The 20,623-nt window shown below is 39.5% G+C and overlaps 1 protein-coding gene across 3 annotated transcripts in view; it reads right to left on the reverse strand.

The window, feature by feature from the left end:
- Tpd52l1 (TPD52 like 1) overlaps positions 1-20,623 on the reverse strand; it is a 104,305-nt gene that overhangs the window by 28,662 nt on the left and 55,020 nt on the right. For all 3 annotated transcript variants that reach the window (XM_055599478.1, XM_055599477.1, XM_055599476.1), the window contains exon 2: positions 6,343-6,458. In XM_055599478.1, coding sequence (XP_055455453.1) covers positions 6,343-6,458 — 116 coding nt within the window. The remainder of the gene's footprint in view (positions 1-6,342; positions 6,459-20,623) is intronic.

Genomic DNA, 20,623 nt, shown 5'->3' on the forward strand with positions numbered 1-20,623 from the left:
TCTATCTATCTATCTATCTATCTATCTATCTATCTATCTATCTATCTCCCTATCTATCTGAGACAGAGTCTCACTATATACTGGCCTGGAACACACTGTTTAGGGTTGTTTAATTTTTTTCTGGACTCTTTAGACAATCTTCATGTGAGAAACGTTTATGACCAAGGTGAGACACTTTAACTGCTTATTTAAATATGGTTAGCAAGAAAACAAGTGCTAGTGGGCCTTTACATATTGCTGATAAAAAAATAAGATGGTTTCAGCACTGTAGGAAACTGTTTTCTCAAACCTAAATATTGAACTACAATTTGGCCTAATAGTAGCATTTCTACACTTATATCTCAAGAAACTTAGAGTACATATGTTTACAGCAACACTGTTTATTACAAAGAAGAAAAACAGCCCCAATATCCCTCAAAGGTTAAACATAAGTAAACATAAAATAGGATACAGTGCATTCATAACAAGAAATGGTGGTGGTGGTATACACAGAGGCAAGCAGGTGGATCTCTGTGAGTTTAAGGCCAATCCGGTCTACAGAGTGAGTTCCAGGACAGCCAAGGCTACACAGAGAAACCCTGTCTAAAAAAAAAAAAAAAAAAAGAAAAGAAGGAAAGAAAAAGAAAGAAACTCTTAATAAATGCTTCTGCATGGATTAACCTTGAAAATATTAGGCTCAAGAAAAAGAAATCACGTTTTTAATCGCTGAGTAATATTCCATTGTATAAATGTACCATAATTTCTGTATCCATTCCTCAATTGAGGGACATCTGGGTTGTTTTCAGATTCTAGCTATTATGACTAAAACTGCTACAAACATGGTTAAGCAAATGTCCAGATTCTGGCTATTACGAATAAAGCTGCTACAAACATGGTTAAGCAAATGTCCTCCTTGTATACTTGAACATATTACAGATATATGCCTAGGAGTGGTATAGCTGGATCTTGAGGTAGCACTATTCCTAATTGTCTGAGAAAGTGCCAGATTAGTTTCCAAAGTGGTTGTACAAGCTTACATTCCAACCAGCAATGGAGGAGGGTTCCCCTTTCTCCACATCTTCTCCTGCATGTGTTGTCACTTGAGTTTTTTTATCTTAGCCATTCTGATGGGTGTAAGGTGAAATCTAAGGGTTGCTTTGATTTGCGTACTACTCAGCAATTAAAAACAAGGAAATCATGAAATTTGCAGGCAAATGGTGGGAACTAGAAAAGATCATCCTAAGTGAGGTATCCCAGAAGCAGAAAGACACACATAGTATATACTCACTTATAAGTGGATATTAGACATATAATATAGGATAATCACACTAAAATCCATATACCTAATGAAGCTAAGCAAGAAGGAGGTTCCTCATTCAGAGAGGCAATCAGGATAGACATCAGAAGAGAGAGAAAACTGGGAACAGGACAGGAACCTACCACAGAGGGCCTCTGAAAAACTCTACACAGAAAGGTATTAAAGCAGATGCTGAGACTAATAACCAAACTTTGGGCAGATTACAGGGAATCTTATGAAAGAAGGAGAGAAACCTGGAGGGCACAGGAGCTCTACAAGGAGAGCAACAGAACCAAAATACCTGGGCCTAGGAGTCTTTCCTGAGATACTCTAACCAAGGACCATGCACAGAGATAACCTAGAACCCCTGCACAGATGTAGCCCATGGCAGCTCAGTGTCCAAATGAGTTTCCTAGTAAGGGGGACTGGGACTGTCTCTGACATGAACTCAGTGGCTAGCTCTTTGATCACCTCCTCCTGAGGGGGGTAGCGTTACCAGGCCACAGAAGACAATGCAGCCAGTCCTGATGAGACCTGATAGGCTAGAGTTAGATGGAAGGGGAGGAGGACCTTCCCTATCAGTGGACTAGGGGAGGGGCATGGGAGGAGAAGAGGAAGGGAGGATAGGATTTGGAAGGGATGAAGGAGGGGCTTACAGATGGGATACAAAGTGAATAAATTGTAATAAATAAAAAAGAAAAAAAAAACAGACACCAAAAGTTCACTATAGCATCTGAGACCCCATTTATGAAACACACAGAATCAGTAAATCCAAAGAGACATAGGGCAGCCTGGTGGTTTTCAGAGAGCTGGAGGAGGAGCAATGTATGATAAGTGCTTGATGTGAAGGGTCTTCTTTCAGAGAGGATGACAAGATTTGTGTGTTGGAAAGAGACCAGTTATGACTATAGAATGTTCAATGTTTGTTGACTATGTTGAATAAACTTGTCTTGGTAAAAATAAAAAAAAAAAAAAAAGAGTAAATTAATTAAACTGAATTAGCTCAGAATTAACTTTATGTTGTATGTTTGAAAATTTAATTTTCTATTTTAACTGATAAATCATAAGAAATTTATAACATAGAGCTAGAAGAAATGTTTTGATAATCTGTTAATCATCAGTGATGCATACTTCATCCTGCTTGGACAACTGCCTCTATTGGCTGAGATCCCTGAAAAACTGAGGTTAAAATGCTGGTACTTATTGGAGTTGATAGAGAAAGGCACAAGTTTACCCCAGTCTTTTCCAGTCTAAGACAATGTAGCCTGAAGGCACTGTGTGTTCTTGGACCTCCCACCCAATGAAAAAGAAAGCAGAAGAGAGGAGAGAGCTTGAAAATAGGTTCTGCCTATTGATAATGCTGGCTGATATTTTCCCACTCTTATTAATACCTGTTTTTCTTGAGTCATTTTATCTAGGAACATTGGCAGTATTGGATTGTTACATAATCACATTGGCAGTGCTGGTGCCAACACTGCCATCTTTCCAAAGCCAGGCACATTACAGAACATTTTGCACCAAATGAAGCTTAGAGGAAGAAAAAAGAGAAAGGGATGATGACAAGAATTATTGGTAACATTTATTTCAAGAGGGATATAATTAGATATTTGAAGACCTTAAGCAGCTGCTGATGAGACAGAACAAAAATCTGAAATGAAATAATACTTTGCAATATAGTGATAAAATCCATGAAAACCCATATTCCACTTTGGGCACTACAACTATAAATGGTTTTCTATTAAGTTGCAAAATAACTCAGGCTATTTATAAGTAGTCATTGGACACCTATGCACCAACCATTGTCTAGGCACCAACCACTGCACCAGGGAAGGGCTAGTATTGGTCTCATGTCAAGGGAATTTTATGAATACAAGTATAATATCATCATCATCATCAACTATAGTTCAAATTGTGTTCAAAATATGTTGCCTGGGAGGGTGAATGGACTTTGAGGACTGTCTAATGTCCTCGTCAGGACATTAACAACAAAACGGGGGAGACAGAGGGCCGGGCTAACAGAAGGCATGGAAAGCTATGAGGGAACCATGCAGAGGAGTGGGCCTGGGTGTTTGGCAGACCTGAGACTGCTCTAGGCAAACCGTCAGAGGTAAGAAGTCCTTATGTACGGAGTCTTGCTTTTCCACATGCACACACTTTGCCTGATCAAAGGTGGGTCTCCAAAAGCCTGGTCTCTGTGGAATCTTTAAAAATTGTAAAAATACTACTATTTATGGAGGAGAGGGCATGCACATACCATGGTGCATGTGTGGAGGTCATGGGGCAGCTTGTGGAAATGGATCTCTCCTTCTACTATGTGGCCTTCAGGGGTCTAGTCCAAGCCATCAGCCTTGGCCACAGGTACCTTTACCTGCTGAGCTAGCTGCTGGCCTCTGAGGAGTCTTCATACTCTACCGACCTTGAAGATATAGAGATGGGCTACTTCTGACCACCTGTGGAAGGTTGAGACTGGGGCTGAGCTTTCCTGAAAGTGCTAAGACGGCTGGGAGTGATCTCTGCGTGTTCTAGTGGTAACTGGATCTTAGCATGACAAGTAAAGTCTGAACGTGTGTGTGACATAAAGGACCTGTGGCAATGTCTGAGAATTGGCAGGACATGCTTGTGCAAGAACAGAGAAAGGAGGGAGAAAGAAAATTTGGGAAAGGGGCAAGCAAGTGGGGTAGCAGGGGACATGTGGAAATGGGTGAGGGAAAATAGCAAAGATACACTTGCCTGTCTTTTCACTGTCTGGGGGACAGACACTGCCCAAGTGTCTCTGGAAGTCATGATGCTAACCTTAACCCTGGCTGATTCTTATCTCTGAAGCACCCAGAAATAAAACAGAAAGTATTAAAGGCCAGTGCAATGTGAAAGGTGGAATCATGAATCCCAGGAACCAGAGCACAGTTACAACGGATCTAGTGTTACCATCAGGATTCTGACCCCCAAAATCTCAGAAACGAAACTTGCTGGAGGATTAGTGCTGTGACCATGAAGACAGGGAATTCTGAGAACGTTGCTGGTAGTTTGCACTCAGGGACCATCCATCTAAATCCAATGTGTACTTTTCCCTTGACAATAAGAATCATGCTCACTGTTGAATACACGGAACACACTGAGTTGACAGATGTATGTCTGCACATCCCAATAGTCCCAGAACCCAGAAAAATCAAGGCTCTTTATAAGAGTCATCCTGACAGTCTGGCATTCTGCCTTCTTGAATGGACACTGAGCTCTTGTAATGAAGTCCTTAAGATCAAGCTTCAGGTCAATGAGCCTACAGTAGTTTACAGAACATAAGTTTTGCACACTACAGTTGACTTAAGCAGGCCGTGAAACAATCGAGTCATGAGGCCATATGAAGTCAGCCTATTCCCCATTAAGGCCACCTTTGTTCTGCACTCTGGCATGTGTGACCAATCGGTAGCCACGTACAGAGTCAGCTAGAAAGCCGGAATATTCTGTCTGAGGCACTGCGCCTGCTGGGATACTTCCCAGTTGTGTTAGAGGACCTAGCTGGTCTTTTATTTTAAGAGGAAACCATTTAAGAGCAGATACACAAAAACAAATATTGCATGATATTATCTATGTTTGATACAAAAATCATGGAAGCAGAGTAAAACAGTATTTAGTGGAGGCTGGGGAGGGAACAAGGGAAGTGAGGAGAAAATGGCCAGAAGATACAAAGCTATTTTAGATAGGAGTAAGTTCTGATGTTCCACCCTGCAGGAGGGTGATAATATTGATTATACATTTCAAAATCACCAGAAGGCTGAATGATCTCACCACAAAGGAAAGCTAGATGTGGGATGTAATACATATATGATGCATTCTTATTTGACTGCCACACACTATTCACATGTATGGATATATCACAGTGTATCCCATAGATACATGCTATTATCACATGTCAATAAAAATAAAATGAGAACTTATAGCAGGGTGTATTAATAAACATCTAAAAACCCAACTCAGAAGGCTGGGCAGAATGATTATCATTAATTCCAGATTGCCTGGGTTATATTGCAAGACTCAGCCTCAACCAAACACAATGCAAATAGTAAAATCAAAGAATAAAACTTATGGTGATTTATTGCAATTAAGACCTTACTATGGCAGTGAGCCTAGGTGACACACCAGGTATGGTGGAGCTCAAGCTGTGTCCTGACCAGGTAGGAAGGTGATGGCAGAAAGGCAAACTTTCAGAGGAAACGAGCTTCCTGCCCTGTGAACTGGATATGGAAGGCATGAAGGCTTCTACCTCTCCTATCTTCCCACTTCAGTCTGTTTTCAGGAGCCATCCTCCAGCTCTCTCCGCGAGAGAGTCACACACCTCTACATAGTGAGCCAATGCATGAGCTTGGACTGCCAGCAAAAGCCTTGGCACAAACCTGTACTTAGGGTGAGACTGGCATTTACCTCTCCTCTAGGATGGGTCCCTACAGCAGCTGCAAAAGCTCTAATTAAGCCCTAATTAATTGTAGCTTACCTCTCCACCCACAGAGCCTTATTCTTTTGAAAAAAAAAAAAAAAAGAGCCATGAGCTGCTCTCATGATTGATATTTTCAATAAAAATCATTACAACTTGAAGAATTGCTCTTAAAGGTTAGTTTACACCTATGCTATGGTTTCTTTGTTTTTGTTTTTGAGATAATATTTTATGATGTGGCCCAAGCTAGCCTGGAACTCATTCTATAGCCCAGGTTGGTCTCCAACTCTTCATCTTCTTGCCTCAGCCTCCTGAACTCAAGGATAACAGACATGCACAAGCCCCTCTTGTTTGTCCCATGGTTTTAAATACATTACACTGATCCTTAAGTGATTAATATTCACACAACATTTTTATGCTAAGCAAAACAAGAAGAACATATGTAACACTAATTGTTATTGTGGATTAAGCAGTACAGCCATCCACTTTACCACTGCAAACACAACCAGCATTACGAAAAAACACTTTGGGAAAAATGAATCATCCTACAGTGTATTCATTTATTGCATGAAAGACAACATAATTGCAATATGGGATCTGTATTGAGCTAAAGATAGAAATAGAAGATTTCTAAACGTACCTGGACTAATTCTGCCTTTAACTCCTCCTTCTCCTCCTCAGAGAGCATGCTAGAGAAGTCAGCACTGGCTATTGCATCCTCATCTCTTCCTTGCAGTGGTTCCGACTCCAATAAGCCTTCAGGCAAAAGTGACAAGACATAAAGGGAGGGTTATTCGTGTAACCATCTTCCATTGCTGCAACCCGAAAAACTCCACAGACTGATTTACCCTCACACCGAAAACCAACCGAAAATGTGCCAAAAGAAAAACAAGAACAAGCTCATTTCAAATGTGTGATGAGCTCTAAGGAAGCAAATATTGAGAAGCCTAAAACAAAAGGAACAACAGAAAAAAAAAAAAAAAAACTGAGTGCAAAGGGAAAGCCAGAATGTAAACAAGGGCTGGAGAGATGGCCCAGAGAGGACCTGAGTTCAGTCCCCATGTCGAGTAGTACACAGCTACCTGTAGCTTTAGCTCCAAGGGATCCCACACCCTCTTGTGGACTCCAAGGGTACCTGTGCTGGCATATACACATACCTCCCAACACATACTTACAGAACTTTGAAAATGAAATGCATGATTTAAAAACCATAAACAAAGTAAGCTGTCACAGAATTAACCTGTGTCATACAGGTTCACCTTTCACTGTCTCATGGGTTCAGGGGCCAGAGAATGAAGCCCACCCAGGGAAAGAAGCATGAGTGAGGCTTCAGATAAGCTTTCCTTCCCTGCAGGTGTCTGCAAGGCAATCTGCCTGTTGCTGAAACTCAGAGCTGAACGATGGACAAAGATAGATAGATGATAGATAGATAGATAGATAGATAGATAGATAGATAGATAGATAGATAGATACTCTTTCCCTGAGAACTGATTACCCTTTAGTGGGGTGCATGTGACCCAACTACTTACATCCACTTTGCCTGCAAACAACCTGAGCCCAGAAAACTATTTTTGATGTGGTAACATGCAGAGGCTGGAACAGCACACTTCAAGGAAACACAGGAACAAAGGGTTCCCCAGAGAGGAAAGGCGGGAAGCCCTTGGGGTTCTGATGCTATCTTTGTACCATAGTTTGTAGCACAGTTTGAATAACCCCATGATAACTCAATTTTTAACTCTTCATGTGATAAAGATGCTTTTGTAGTTAAGCTATCCAATCCCTGGGAGAGCCCCAGGGCCATCTGGCTGACCCTCTCCCTGCCCTGTGATGCCTGAAGAAACCAAAGCATATCTGCAAATATGTTCAGAAACTATTTATTTATGAAATGGCATATGAGCTGTCATTTATACACTTGAAGTAAAAGGAAGGTCTTTTAATAACCATTGTGTAACAATATTATCCATGTTGAAATAATAGTGTACATATTCATACACAACTCATGGGACAAAACTGAACGTCCTAGATGACAATCAGTTCACCTTTGGGAAGGAAGACATTAACCCAACAAGAAAGAAACAGCAAAACGTAAGGAAGTTTAAGGAATGTCTCTCCCTTAAACGTTACCAAAGACAAACAGACAAGACACACATTGGAACATATCTGCTACAAAAATGAAAGATCAGTTCCTAGAATATTTAGAATTTCTAGAAATCATTTTTTTAGATGGGGCCCAGCAATATTTTCTCTCCTTCATGTGTTCCGTTTAAAGTTCTCCAGTCTCATCCTGAGCCCTGTAGCAAAGTCCCTTTTTTACTTCAATCTCTGGGGACTCTACTAATCCCATGGCAGACCCAGGTTACCTCATTCCTGTGGACCTTTTCACACACAACCTTCTAGCTCGGTTCCATTCTGTTATACAAGGTCCTAATACTTAGAAACACATTCTGTCTGGGACCCCCAGGGTCCCAGCGGAGTCTCAGCAGCACTCCAGATAAACCACAGCCAATAAAAGTTACTAAGATCCTCAAAGGGCAACAGAAACCACAGATCAAATACTCACCTAACACAGACAAGATCATGTACCAACACAGAAGCACAAGCATCTTCAAACCCAGAGACCTAGACACCCATACAAAAATACCATCATTTATACCCAAAACAGTATGTCTCCACCAAAACCCAGCAACCCCATTACAGTAGACCATGAAAAATGCAATATAGCTGAAACAAGAGGACTTCAAAATAGCTGTTAAAAATGGGCTCAAAGAGCTGAAAGAAGATATGAATAATCCTTTAATGAAGTCTGTAAAAACATGACCAGTGGGATAAAATGATGAGAAAGTTCAAGATGTTAAAGAAGACATAGAATCACACACTTGAAAAAAAAAAAAACATGAGGTAAAATTAGAAATGAAAACTTGGAAAAGTCAAACAAAAAACTCAGAGTTAAGACTCACCAAAAGAATATAAGAGGAGGAAGAAAGAATCTCAGGCATTGATGATACAATAGAAGAAATTAATACCTCAGTCAAAGAAAATGCTAAATCTCAAAAAGAAATCCAGGAAATATGGGACTCTATCAAAAGACAAATATCTATAAATAACCGGAATAAAAGAGACGAGGAAATTTAATTCAAAGGCACAGAAAATATTTCAACAAAATCTTAGAACTTTCCCTTAACTTTAAGAAAGAGATTCCTATCAAGGTACAAGAAGCATACATGAGAAGACCAAAAAGACTGCACCAGAAAAAAAATTCCCTTCAACACATAATAATCAAAGCACTAATGTAGAGAACAAATAATATTAAAAGCTGCAAGGGAATAAGACCAGTAAGTGAAGACCTCTGGCAATAACAATGGACTTCTCAAAGGACTCTAAAAGGCAGAAAGGCCTGGACAGATAGATTTTCTACAGATTGTAAGGGACCACCGGTGTCAGCCCAGACTTTCAAATACAATAGATAGAGAAAAGAAGACATTCCCTAATAAAAAAACAAATTTAAGCAATATGTATCTACAAATCCAACTCTCCAGGTGCTAAAAGGAAAACTTCAACCTCAATTGGTTAATCACATCCAAGAAAACATGAATAAATAATCCTAAGAGCACCAAATCAAAACCTGTACCATAACAACAAAACAATAGAAATCAATAAACACTCCTCAACATTAATTGTCTCAATTCCTTATTAAAAATACACAGACTAGCAGCTTGGATTTGAAAATAGGATCTGTCCTTCTGCTGCATCCAAGAAACAAACCTTAACATCAAGGATAGACATCACCTTAGGGTAAAAAGAGTTGAAAAAATATATTCCAAGCAAATGAACCTAAGAATCAAATTGGTGTAGTCATTTTAATGTCTGACAAAATAAATTTCAAACCAAAACTAATAAAAAGAGATAGCAAAGGAGCTATATTCATCAAACAAACAAACAAAAAAATCCACCAAGAGGACACTGCAATTCTTAACGCCTATAACGAAAACATAAGGGCACCCAGGTTTGCAAAAGAAACATTCCAACAGCTTAAATCACATATTGACCTCATACACTGATAGTGGGAGAACACAATACCCCATTCTCACTAATAGATGGGCCGTCCAGACTGAAACTAAACAGAGAAGTGCTGGAACTAACTGACGTTAGATACCAAATGGACCTAACAGATTTTTACAAAACATTTCACCTAAATACAAAAGAATGTACCTTCTTCTCAGCACCTCATGGAGCCTTCTCTAAAACTAATCACCTACTTGGACACAACGAAGTTGTAAACAAATACAAGAAGTTTGAAATAACACCTTGCACGCTATCTCAGCCCCACAGGTGATGGCTGGATAGCAAGAGCAGAAGCAACAGTGAGCACAGAAACACACGGAAACTGAGCAACTCACTACTGAAGGAAAAATCGGTCAAGACAGAAATTAAGAAAAAAAATTAAACTGTTTAGAATTGAATAAAAGTAAAAACACAACATACCCAAACTTATGGGACACAATGAAAGCAGTTCTAAAACATTAAAAAAAAAATCAAAGAAAATATCAGACGATGGAAAGATCTTGATCGTGCTCGTGGATCAGTAATATTAACGTAATAAAAATGCCCATCTTACCAAAAGCAGTCTACACATTTAACACAATCCCCATCCAAATTCCAACACAAATCTTTACAGAAATTGAAAGGATATTTTTCAGCTTCATATGGACACACACACACAAAACAAAACAAAAAAACAGGATGGCTTAAAGAGAGAGAGAAAAAAATAAAGAAATGCTGGAACTATCACAATTCCTGATCTCAACCTGTACTACAGAGCTATAGTATTGGAATAAAAACAGACATATTGGTAGATAGAATAAAACTGAAGAGCCAGCCATAGTAAGTCCACACACCTATGAACATTTGATTTTTGATAAGGACGTCAGAAATATACACTGGAAAAAAGACAACATCTTCAGCAAACGGTACTGGCCAAACTGAATGGCTGCATCTGGAAGACTGCAAATAGATCTGTCTACCATGATGTTCAAAACTCAACTCCAAATAGATCAAAGCCTCAACATAAGGCCAGAAACACTGAATCTGATAAAAGAGAAAAGTGAGAAAAACACTTCCTGATCAGGATACCATTAGCTCAGGTGTTAAGACCAACAGAGCATCCAAGAAGTCCTAATGAGACTTAACAATCTATGGGCAGATGGCAGTGGTGAAGCCTTCAGAGGACTAGGGGAAGGAGTTGGGGGAGAGAGGGAGGGAGGGTGGGACTGGGGAGAGTTGATGGAGGGAACTTCAGTGGGGATATATAATGAATAAATTGTGAAAAAAAATGAAAATAAAAAATGTTTCTGAATGGCAAAAAATACCATCGTCTGTAGAAAGCGACAGAATGGGAAACTACATTTACCAACTATAAATCTGATAGGGTGCTGATATTCAAAATATATAAAGAACTAAAAAACAAAAACCTGGTCATCAAGAAAGCAAACAACCTATTTAAAACATGAGTACAGATCTGAAGAGTGAGTTCTCAAAAGATGAAACACGAATGGCTGACAAAAACATAAAGAAATGTTCAATATCCTTAGTCATCAGGGAAACACAAATCGAAATTACTCTGAGATTTCATCTTACACCAGCTCCAGTGGCCAAGATCAATACAATAAAGAACAGCTCATGCCGAAGAAGTTAAGGTATGGGGAGAACACCCATCCATTGCTGGCAAGACTGCAATCTTGAAATTAAAAACAAAAACGAAAACAAACCCAGTCATACCTACACTATGTATGTAGTAATACAAATAGAATTGTTTTGTTTTGTTTTGTTTTGTTTAGTTCAAAGTAGACGTCTTTCATCGCGATCCTTTCCCTTCTCCATGTAATGAGCAAGCTTTAGCAAATACTTAACATCTCTCTTTTTAAGGCACCAATTTTAATCCCACAGTGCCAAGTTACTGGCCCAAACTGAGGTTAGAGACCCTGTTGTTGCCCCATGTCATGGAGATCCTGCAGCTTTGGATCTGTAGGACAGGCCCTTTCACGTGCTCCAGCAGAGCATGGATGGAATAGACGTTGGGGTGGGTCTGAGTCTGGGCCTTGGTGGTCAGTCCACTAGCTCTCCTGCGCCCCCACCACCGGCGTGAGTTCTCCAGCATTGCTCTGGCTAGCTCACCCAATGCCTCAGCCACAAAGAGGAAAGGTCAGCTGTCCTGTTCTCATGTCCTCAGGACCAGCTCACCTGAGCCTTTGCCAGCAGGGCCAGCTCTGCTGTGCTGCCCAAGCGAGGTGTAGGACCCCCTCTTTCGAAGGCTGCAGCCTGGTGATGGGTGGGACCGGCTCTCCTGCCTGCTGCAGACAGTGAGGGGCGAGGGGAGGGAAGGAACTTAATTCATTTATAAAGATAGAGAATTATGTCCTACAGTTTTAGAGGCTGAGAAATTGAAGTCAAGGGGGCCCACATCTGGAGAGGTTCCTCTTGAAACATTATCCCTTGGGGGAAGGCAACAGAGCAAGAAAGCGTGCATGCGATAGTGGGGAAAGGAAAGAAGTTGAATTTATCATTATGTACTAATTTTCTTCAGCAAGAGCTGTGTATGACAGAACCCTTGCGACTTCACCACTTCTCAGTGCGATGGGACTAGGGATTAGTGTCTATTATGGCAACCTCGGGAGACTTATTTGCAGCTCATCAGTGCCCTGTATCTGCTGGACTAGGAGCCATCAATGTATTGGCAGCTATAAATCAAGAGAAAAGCTCTAGGTTTAGTGTCATCTTCAACACTGTGAGGAAATCACCTTTGGCATTTGTATATTCTTGGGGGATCTCAGCCACCCCTGACATTCAGTAATGACTTCGTGGCCTTCACTGTAGCTCTACAGACAGCTATACATTGAAATTATCATAAACTGTGTTGTTGGATTAGTGATACATTGTTAGGAAATACTAGAAGTTGCAGACTTCTTTGAAATAAAAAATAATCTTGTACTATACTAGTGAAGTAAGTAAGTCCATCTCTGTAACCAAGCAAGGGAAGAAAGGTGTATTCTTGTAGAAAGAGCACAAAATTATACCAAGATTTAATAAAAGAAGGAATGCAATAAAGCAGCTTAAATGAAAACTTACCATGTCTTAAACAATAGATTTCAGGCTTTAATATTTATTACTTGATTATGTTTTCTTCATAATATGTGGTAAAAAAATAACCTCAAAAATCTGTTTATTACCAAAGAGATAAACTATTGAGCTAATCTCATTGCTGTGGGATTTATGATTATCTTTAAATGAACAAAAACTTCTAATACAAAGTGATGCATGGAAATTAAAGATATAAAACATCTTTATTTATTAGTACTCTATACTCTGCATATTTACTTAACTTATCCTTCAGATTGAAGTATTATTTTTCATGGACCTCCATCACTCAACTGCTCTTCTTTCATCTCTTAGTAGCTCTTATCTAATCTGTTACTGTATTGCATTTCCTGTTGCCCTGGAGTTCTGGCAGAGGCTTCAAATGCCAGGAGTGGTACAATGGGTACCTTACATCCTCACATCCTGAATTCAAGGCTCGAAAGCTAAAGCAGAGCGTGCCAGAAGATTTTAAAACTGGTTCTTCTGAAACTGAGAGCCACTCTACTCACTTTGGCCTTTGAGACTGGGGTCAGAGTGGGGCAGGGAGTCAGGGTCATATGGAGAATTTCCATACACACGTACATAGCCAGAGTAAACAGATTAGAGCCTTCCCTCCCAGAAAGTTTCAATAATATCAGCACATCTTTCCCATATACTCTACAGTGTTTACACTCTTCTCTTTCAGATATCAGAGCACCTCTTAGTTGGCAGTGTCTTAACTGACAGCATTTAAGTCTTTCTTAGGACGTATAACACGATAGGTATCTTAACATCTTTGGTCTTAAAAAATCGTAGAGCAATTATGGAGTACTTTTGTGGGGTTATTTGTTCCAGTGACTTAGAATTTGCATATAACCAATGTCCTTCTCCCTGGTATGTCAAACAATCTCTAAATAACCTATAAAATAGAACACAATGTTATCTATAAAGTTGTATCTTGCATTGTTTATGGAATAATAAAAGGATTAGTTTTACATGTTCAGTATAATTAAAAATATTTTAAACACAGTTGGTATTATTCACTTTTTCGCCCTGTAGTAAAACACCGTGTCCAAGGTGACATATAGGAGGGTTTATTTAGGCTTTCTGTTCTAGAGAGGCAGAGTCCGTCAGCATGAGAGCCAGCAAGCACAGTGCATGGAGCACAAGCTGGGACCTCATGCCTTGAACCCCAAAAGCATGAAGAGGAGAGCGTGAACCAGAAATGGTGCAAATCTTTAAAGTCTGAAATCTAGCTTCCAGGAACATACCTCCTCCAACAAAGCCACACCTCCTAAGCCTCCCCAAACAGTGCCAACAACTTGATGACCAAGTGTTCAAATACACGAGCCCATTCAAAACAGTCTCATTTAAACCACCACGCCGTTGGTTGATTCTGTAAGAAACCTGCTAATGTAGAGGGAAAACTAGCTAAATCCACCCCTGTATTATTAAAGATGAAAGAAAGCACACTGTTTTGTAATTTGATCTTATTTTCCCCCCACATCACTTTCTCATTTCATTCTCAATCATCTCATTTATAGACTGGCCATGTCAAAGGTTCTCAACTGGTTCTACAAAGTATTTAAACCTGATCTTTCCCAATCTAATCATTGAGTTCACAACCATAGCACTCATGTTTGTTATGTTTTTTTAGACATTTCTTTCTTGGGCCTCTAATGACTCATGAATGAGAACTGGATCCTTTCTGTACGTTTCATCATGATATTTTAATTAATGGTTTATTAGGTGACCGCAAGGCAGCAGAGTGATAGTGAAAAGAGTCTATGCGCGGTGAACAAACTCCTTTTCACCGTTGTACTGTAGCAGTTTACACAGTCTTCTGACCTGGAACATAGGGATGATAATGTTCTTCATGAGGGTAGTTTATGAGGGATTACAGTTTTGCCAAATGCCCAGCACTGTGCCTGGCATATGATAATCAGTAAGTACATTAGTTCCAGTTTGATTATAACAAAGCTATATATCATTTTTTGATTAGAATTCTTGTATAAAGTTCAGGTGCTGTGAGAGTAGCAAAGAGCTATTACTTCAACCTCAAATTACTAAAAAAAAAAAAAAATCAGTATGGGGATAAGCTACTAGCATACAATCCCTCAGGAAAATCACTACAAGGCAGGCTCAGTTAATTAATTCACTAAACGAGTGCCCTAACCCACCACACTGTGCTTCATATGCTGATGCTTAGAAGGTACCCTTCCTTCATTTGGCACTACCCTTCCTGGCCAGTCATTGCTTACAGGACTAGGAAGGACAAATTAAAGTAGCCTGTGGGATCCATGCTTGGGGTTTTGAAGAAGGTGAAAGCCTAGGAAAACAAGGTTGATGCTGGAACATCAACACAAAGGGAGAAACCACTTGGAAATCCCCCACAGAGCTATCCTGCATCCTGTCCTTTGAACGAGACTTTGTGGAGAACTGAGTACTGTGCTGGCTTCTCTTCCCATTAGATGTACCCAGGCTTTGTCTGACTGACTTCTGAAAGTCTGAGTTTTTTTTTTAAAGCCTTAAAATAAACTTCAAGGTTTTCATTTGAGCTAGTCTAAAAGTTCAAAAAAAAAAAAAAAAAGAAAAAAAGAAACAAAAGAAAAAACAACACCAAGTTTAACAGAGACATAGCATCACAGAATCTAGGAAAGAAAAAAAAAATATAATCTTGAACTCCTTTCAATATTTAGCTCTAAAATATTTCTAGCCATGACTTCAAATTAAATTAATTAAATGGGCAACAAATCATTTGTTACTTCAAAATAGCTTTTCCACAAAGCTAGTTCCCTGAGATGGTCTTGACTGGTATAAATGGCCTACTAGTCTAAACTATCCATAAACAACCAATGGCAGTTTTCTTTTGTACTCTTCCTGAGGCCAATCCTGAGCTTTGCATGGGATCAGCAGTCAGTTATTGCCTTGTCCCACTGTCCATAAGGAAGTAGCATTTCAGGCATTTCAATTTTCAAAGACAGATGGGACAATAGTTGTCAGTCATTGTTCTATGGTCGACACGTGAATTCTGAAGGGATTTTACCATCAGGGTCTAGGATTTCCGTGGTGGATCTGGAAACATCTAATTTATGCATAGCAGAGAAACCCTAGTGTGGTGGCTAGAATGAGATTGGCCCCCACCAAGCTCATATATTTGAATGCTTATTTCACAGTAGGTGGAACTGTTTGGAAAGGATTAGAAGGTGTGGCCTTATTGGAGGAGACATGTTACTGGGTTGGGCATTGAGGTTTCAAAAGCCCACACCATTCCTAGTCTGTCTGTTGGTCTCTGTCTCTCTCTGCCTCTAATTTATAGATAAGATGTAAGCTCTAAGCTACTGCTCCAGTAACATACCTGCTTACCTGCTGCCATGTTATTGGCCATGATGGTCAGAGTGTTCTTTCTCTGAAGTATCCTGTATCTTGTCTTAACCTCCCTAGAAACACATTAGGCAGGTGGCACAATGTCTGACAAAAGTCCTGAGATTTTTACCAAGTCTGCAAGCCAGCAAGTTGCTCTGGTACAATTTCAAGGCTGTTGGCAGAAGATCCAGGACTCATGGGCCTGTGACTCGTGGCTGAATAAGAATCATGAACATCACAGGTTGGCTTTCTTTGCCCCCAAGTCCCGTAGAGGGTGATATTGGAAGGACACTGCGCAACAGTGGGTTTGAGTCCATTTGAAGAGCCCTGAGCTCATGAGATCTGAATCTTTCTTTAGACATTAAGCAAAGCTGCCTGTTCTTTGCTCTGGAGAAGGACTTGCTGGATGGAAAGTGGAAGGGACTGTTGGTTCCCTAGAAGATACTATCTCTCTCTTCCTTAACTGTTCTTTTCCTTGAAAAGGCAGATGGGGGGGGTTTAAACAACAACAACAACAACAACAGTAATAAAACAAAAACAAAACCAAGTAACCAATGTCTCTTGCATAATTTGGAGAAATGAAAGACATCCTTGGAGAATCCTCTCTGATAACTGGTACTTCCACATTTCTTCCAATGAAGAAACACCAGTTGAGAAAATTTGTTGGGTTTTTCCAAGTTAATGAATAGCAGACTTGAATTTTGAATGAAAAGGTGGTAGGTCACAGAATTCATGTTCTTTTCATGTGACCACACCACCTAATGTGGACTCGAGAAAGTAATAAAGCATCTCCCTATCTTATCCAAACCCCCATCCCTCTGCCCAAAGAACAGGGCCTTATAGAATGGAAAGGTCTAGAGTTTTGATAGCTGAGGACTCCCCACTGGGTGAGGGGCCCAGGGTGGCCTCTTAGCTCCCAAACATGTCTAAGTCATTTGCTTAAAGATAACCTAAATGTTAAAAAAAAAATCAAACCAACTGTGCTGTCCATCTCAGTTTCTACCCTTTTTAATTTTTATTGTTATGACAATATCTCAGGCTTATCACCCTATTCTCATCTAAATAATAGCCAAACTTTATCTCCCTGCTTGTATTCTCTCCCTACAACTCAATCTATACAACACTTAAGTGAATACTGTGGGGTATTATTTCTATCATGTCTAAATCAAGTTCAAGAAACAGCCCCCTTGATGGACATCCATAGCTTCTAGCTTAAATGTAAACACTCTTATGTGTATGGCAGCTGCTAATGCTATTCGCTGCTGACTGACTAGGATTTCTCCTACCAAAGCTCCATCCTAGCCAGGATGTCTCTCAAACGCAGTGTCTGTCAGCACTGTTCTATTCGTTCATAAATGTTTCATGCCACCATGTCAGTTTTGAAAGCCTTTTCCCACTTCCTCCACGGTTTCTCTTCCAAGAAGTCTACGAAGCTGTCAGTAACACGAGAATAACAACATGTTAAATGACTTAATTTGAATTGAAATATTGACTCATTTCCTTGTTTATACATTAATGTATTCATTATTATATATCATAAAACTTCATACATTTATAATATAAAATATATTACAAGTTGCATTATAACTTATACTAAGACACGCTGGAATAAATGTTGATAAAATTATGAGCAAACAAGTTTAAGAAGTAAGTGTTTCAGGTGCTGCCTAATGTTTACTGCCCTTTTTAAAATATGAAGGATTCATGAGTCAACATTACTAATTTTTTTTGTTTCATTTAACAATGTGAATAAACCCAGAAAGTATACCTATAATGATCAGCCTGAGATTATATCAATCTGATGAACAAAGAATTTTGGATTTTTACCAATAATTTTGTCTCAAGATTATTCTTAGGTTGTAGAGATTAAACTATAATTGTAGACTTTATCTTTATCATTTTTATATATGATATATAGGTGACAAAGAGTCAGATGATGATTAAAATGGACTCTAAAAACAGATTTGTGACAGGATAAAACACAACTGTGGCTAAAAGTGGAAGCGACAAGGGATTACTAACTGAACTCAGCAAATATGTGGAGCTATTTACTTTTATTATGTATGTACAGGGACATGGGCTCCATTTTGACTGCAAGAGGTAACAAACACATCACTGAAGGAAAATTCTGCAGTTAATTGTGTACTACCTATTAACCATGTGACAGCCCAAATCAACAAAATTCAAAGGAATACCAAAGATGGAAAAAAGCATTTGTTTCCACATTGTTAGTCAAGTTCCACTTGTATCTAAAAAAAAAAAAAAATAGACAATATACAAGGAACTTAAAACATTTCAAAGTTCCCTGGATACCCGTTAACCTAAACTATCATTTCTGTGGTCAAAATATGACCAGGAGTCAGAAACTCTTGAAAGCCTAGTCAACATGCACAAATTATGCCTGTGGGATGCTCTGGAAAGCATTGAAAGTGCTGAGAATTTGGGGTGGTAGCTAGAACCTGCTCACTTATGGAGGTACGAAATACTTTCCAAGTCCATGAGATTGGCTTGCCTTAGATAATCATCTGGCTGGACCATGAACAGAACATGCCACTTTTTTAAGACATATTATTCTGTAAGAAGAGCTGGCCAACCAGGTCAGGATCACCAGCCTAACTGCATGCTAGAGAATCATAGCATGTTCCAAGCTGTCAGTGGTGGCTGTCTCGGGTCAGACTTTTTATTTCACAGGTACAAAACTATATTTTATTCTTTTTCTCTTTCTTCCTCTGTCTCTGTGTCTCCCTCTCCCTCCTTTTCTCCCTCACTCCTTCCCTCCCTAACTCTTTCCCCCCTACTTCCCACGGCGCCGCCACCTCACCCCCTCTCTTCCTCTCTTTTCATGATGCTGGGGAGCACACCTAGGGCCTCATGTGTGGAATCATTTTACCAACCGATCACGACGCCTACTTCATATGCTCAGATAAAATAAATCCCAAGTACCCACTTCCTTTAAAAGCTATACAGTTAAGATAAATGAACCTGGAGGTTGGTTTCAGTTGGCCACTGAAGACATGCACAGGACAGGAGCGCAGCTTGCCGGGGCAATTTCTGCTAACAAAGTTCCTTGGAGACTGCTTTGCCTAGCTGACTAAATGCCACATGATAAATTCTGCATGCGCCACTTACAACCAAACTCAGCGAAATGAAGATCCAGGGGAGAGTCAAAGTTATCTGACAAGAGTTGATGATAGGAAAGAGAGTTGGATGGCATCACAGTATTGTCACATTATCTGTATTTCAACCGCATAATTCACTGTGTTTTTCTTTCTTTAAATTATGGAGTACCTTATTCTTTGTAGCTCCCTAACTTGCCCATAGTAGGTTCTTGATGAATTTGTGTAGAATAACTTAACTAGCTTGTCATTGATTTGCACATATACTTTTCAAATGCATACCATGCTTGGGGTGGGGGTGTCTTGCTTCCGTAAGTCTGATGATGAAATGATCAAGGCGGAGAGTCAACTGGATGGTCATTGACAAGGATGACATAATAAATTATAAAGACATGTCAGGCAGCAAGCATCAGACTATCAGCTCTGCTGTATCTTCATGCTTTCTCTTTGACCATCTTGCCCATCTAGGATCACATGTCAGAGGCTAGTTTCATTCGATGGATATTGTGCAAAGTTTGTGCCTTCACTTTCACGTAGATGAATATATATATACATATATATATATATGTATATATGTATGTATACATACATATATATATTATTTATACATATTACATAAAACCAACATCCTGCCTACCATTTGGGAAATCTCCAGGAAAGTATGATAAGAAATATTAAATCGAGGAGGGTTGTACACGACATGATAGATGACCTGCAATTTTAGTTGCATTAAGTGGCAGAAGACAGCCACAGCAATGTCTTATCCAGCTGCCTGACAAGCTGAATCCTAGTATTTATCTGGGACCTTTTGGATTAGAATTACTGCAGAGGTGTGTTAAATTTTCAAACCTCACTTATCATTTATGTCAATTATAATCTATCAGTTTCCTTTAAAAGCTTGTGAATACTGTTGACATTAAAAAAAAAAAGTTTGACAATGATGTCAAGGGAACAAGTATAGAATAATCAAGTTTCTGAAGAAGGAAAAGTGAAAGCCAGAACAGAGGATCTTAGGTTTCTTACAGGTAGTGTGGTGGTGTGCTCTTCCAGGAACAGCCTCTGAACTTCACTCTGATGGGTCTCGACTTGACTCTCAAACAGCATGAGCTCCTGAACTCTAGCTTTTATTCCTGATATGAGGTCACATGACCTTGCCTTCTGCTGTTAGTGTTTCAACAGCCACACTCAGAACCAGGAAGACACACTGAGTCAGTTTTCGTCAAAAGGCGTTATAAAATATTTATGATAAAACCATTTCAAAGACAAGAGTAAGGCATCTTGGATATATATATATATATATATATATATATATATATATATATATATATA

This window comes from Psammomys obesus, unplaced genomic scaffold (genome assembly GCF_907164565.1).
Source record: "Psammomys obesus unplaced genomic scaffold, mPsaObe1.curated_primary_1811, whole genome shotgun sequence".
In the NCBI taxonomy this organism is placed as follows: domain Eukaryota; kingdom Metazoa; phylum Chordata; class Mammalia; order Rodentia; family Muridae; genus Psammomys; species Psammomys obesus.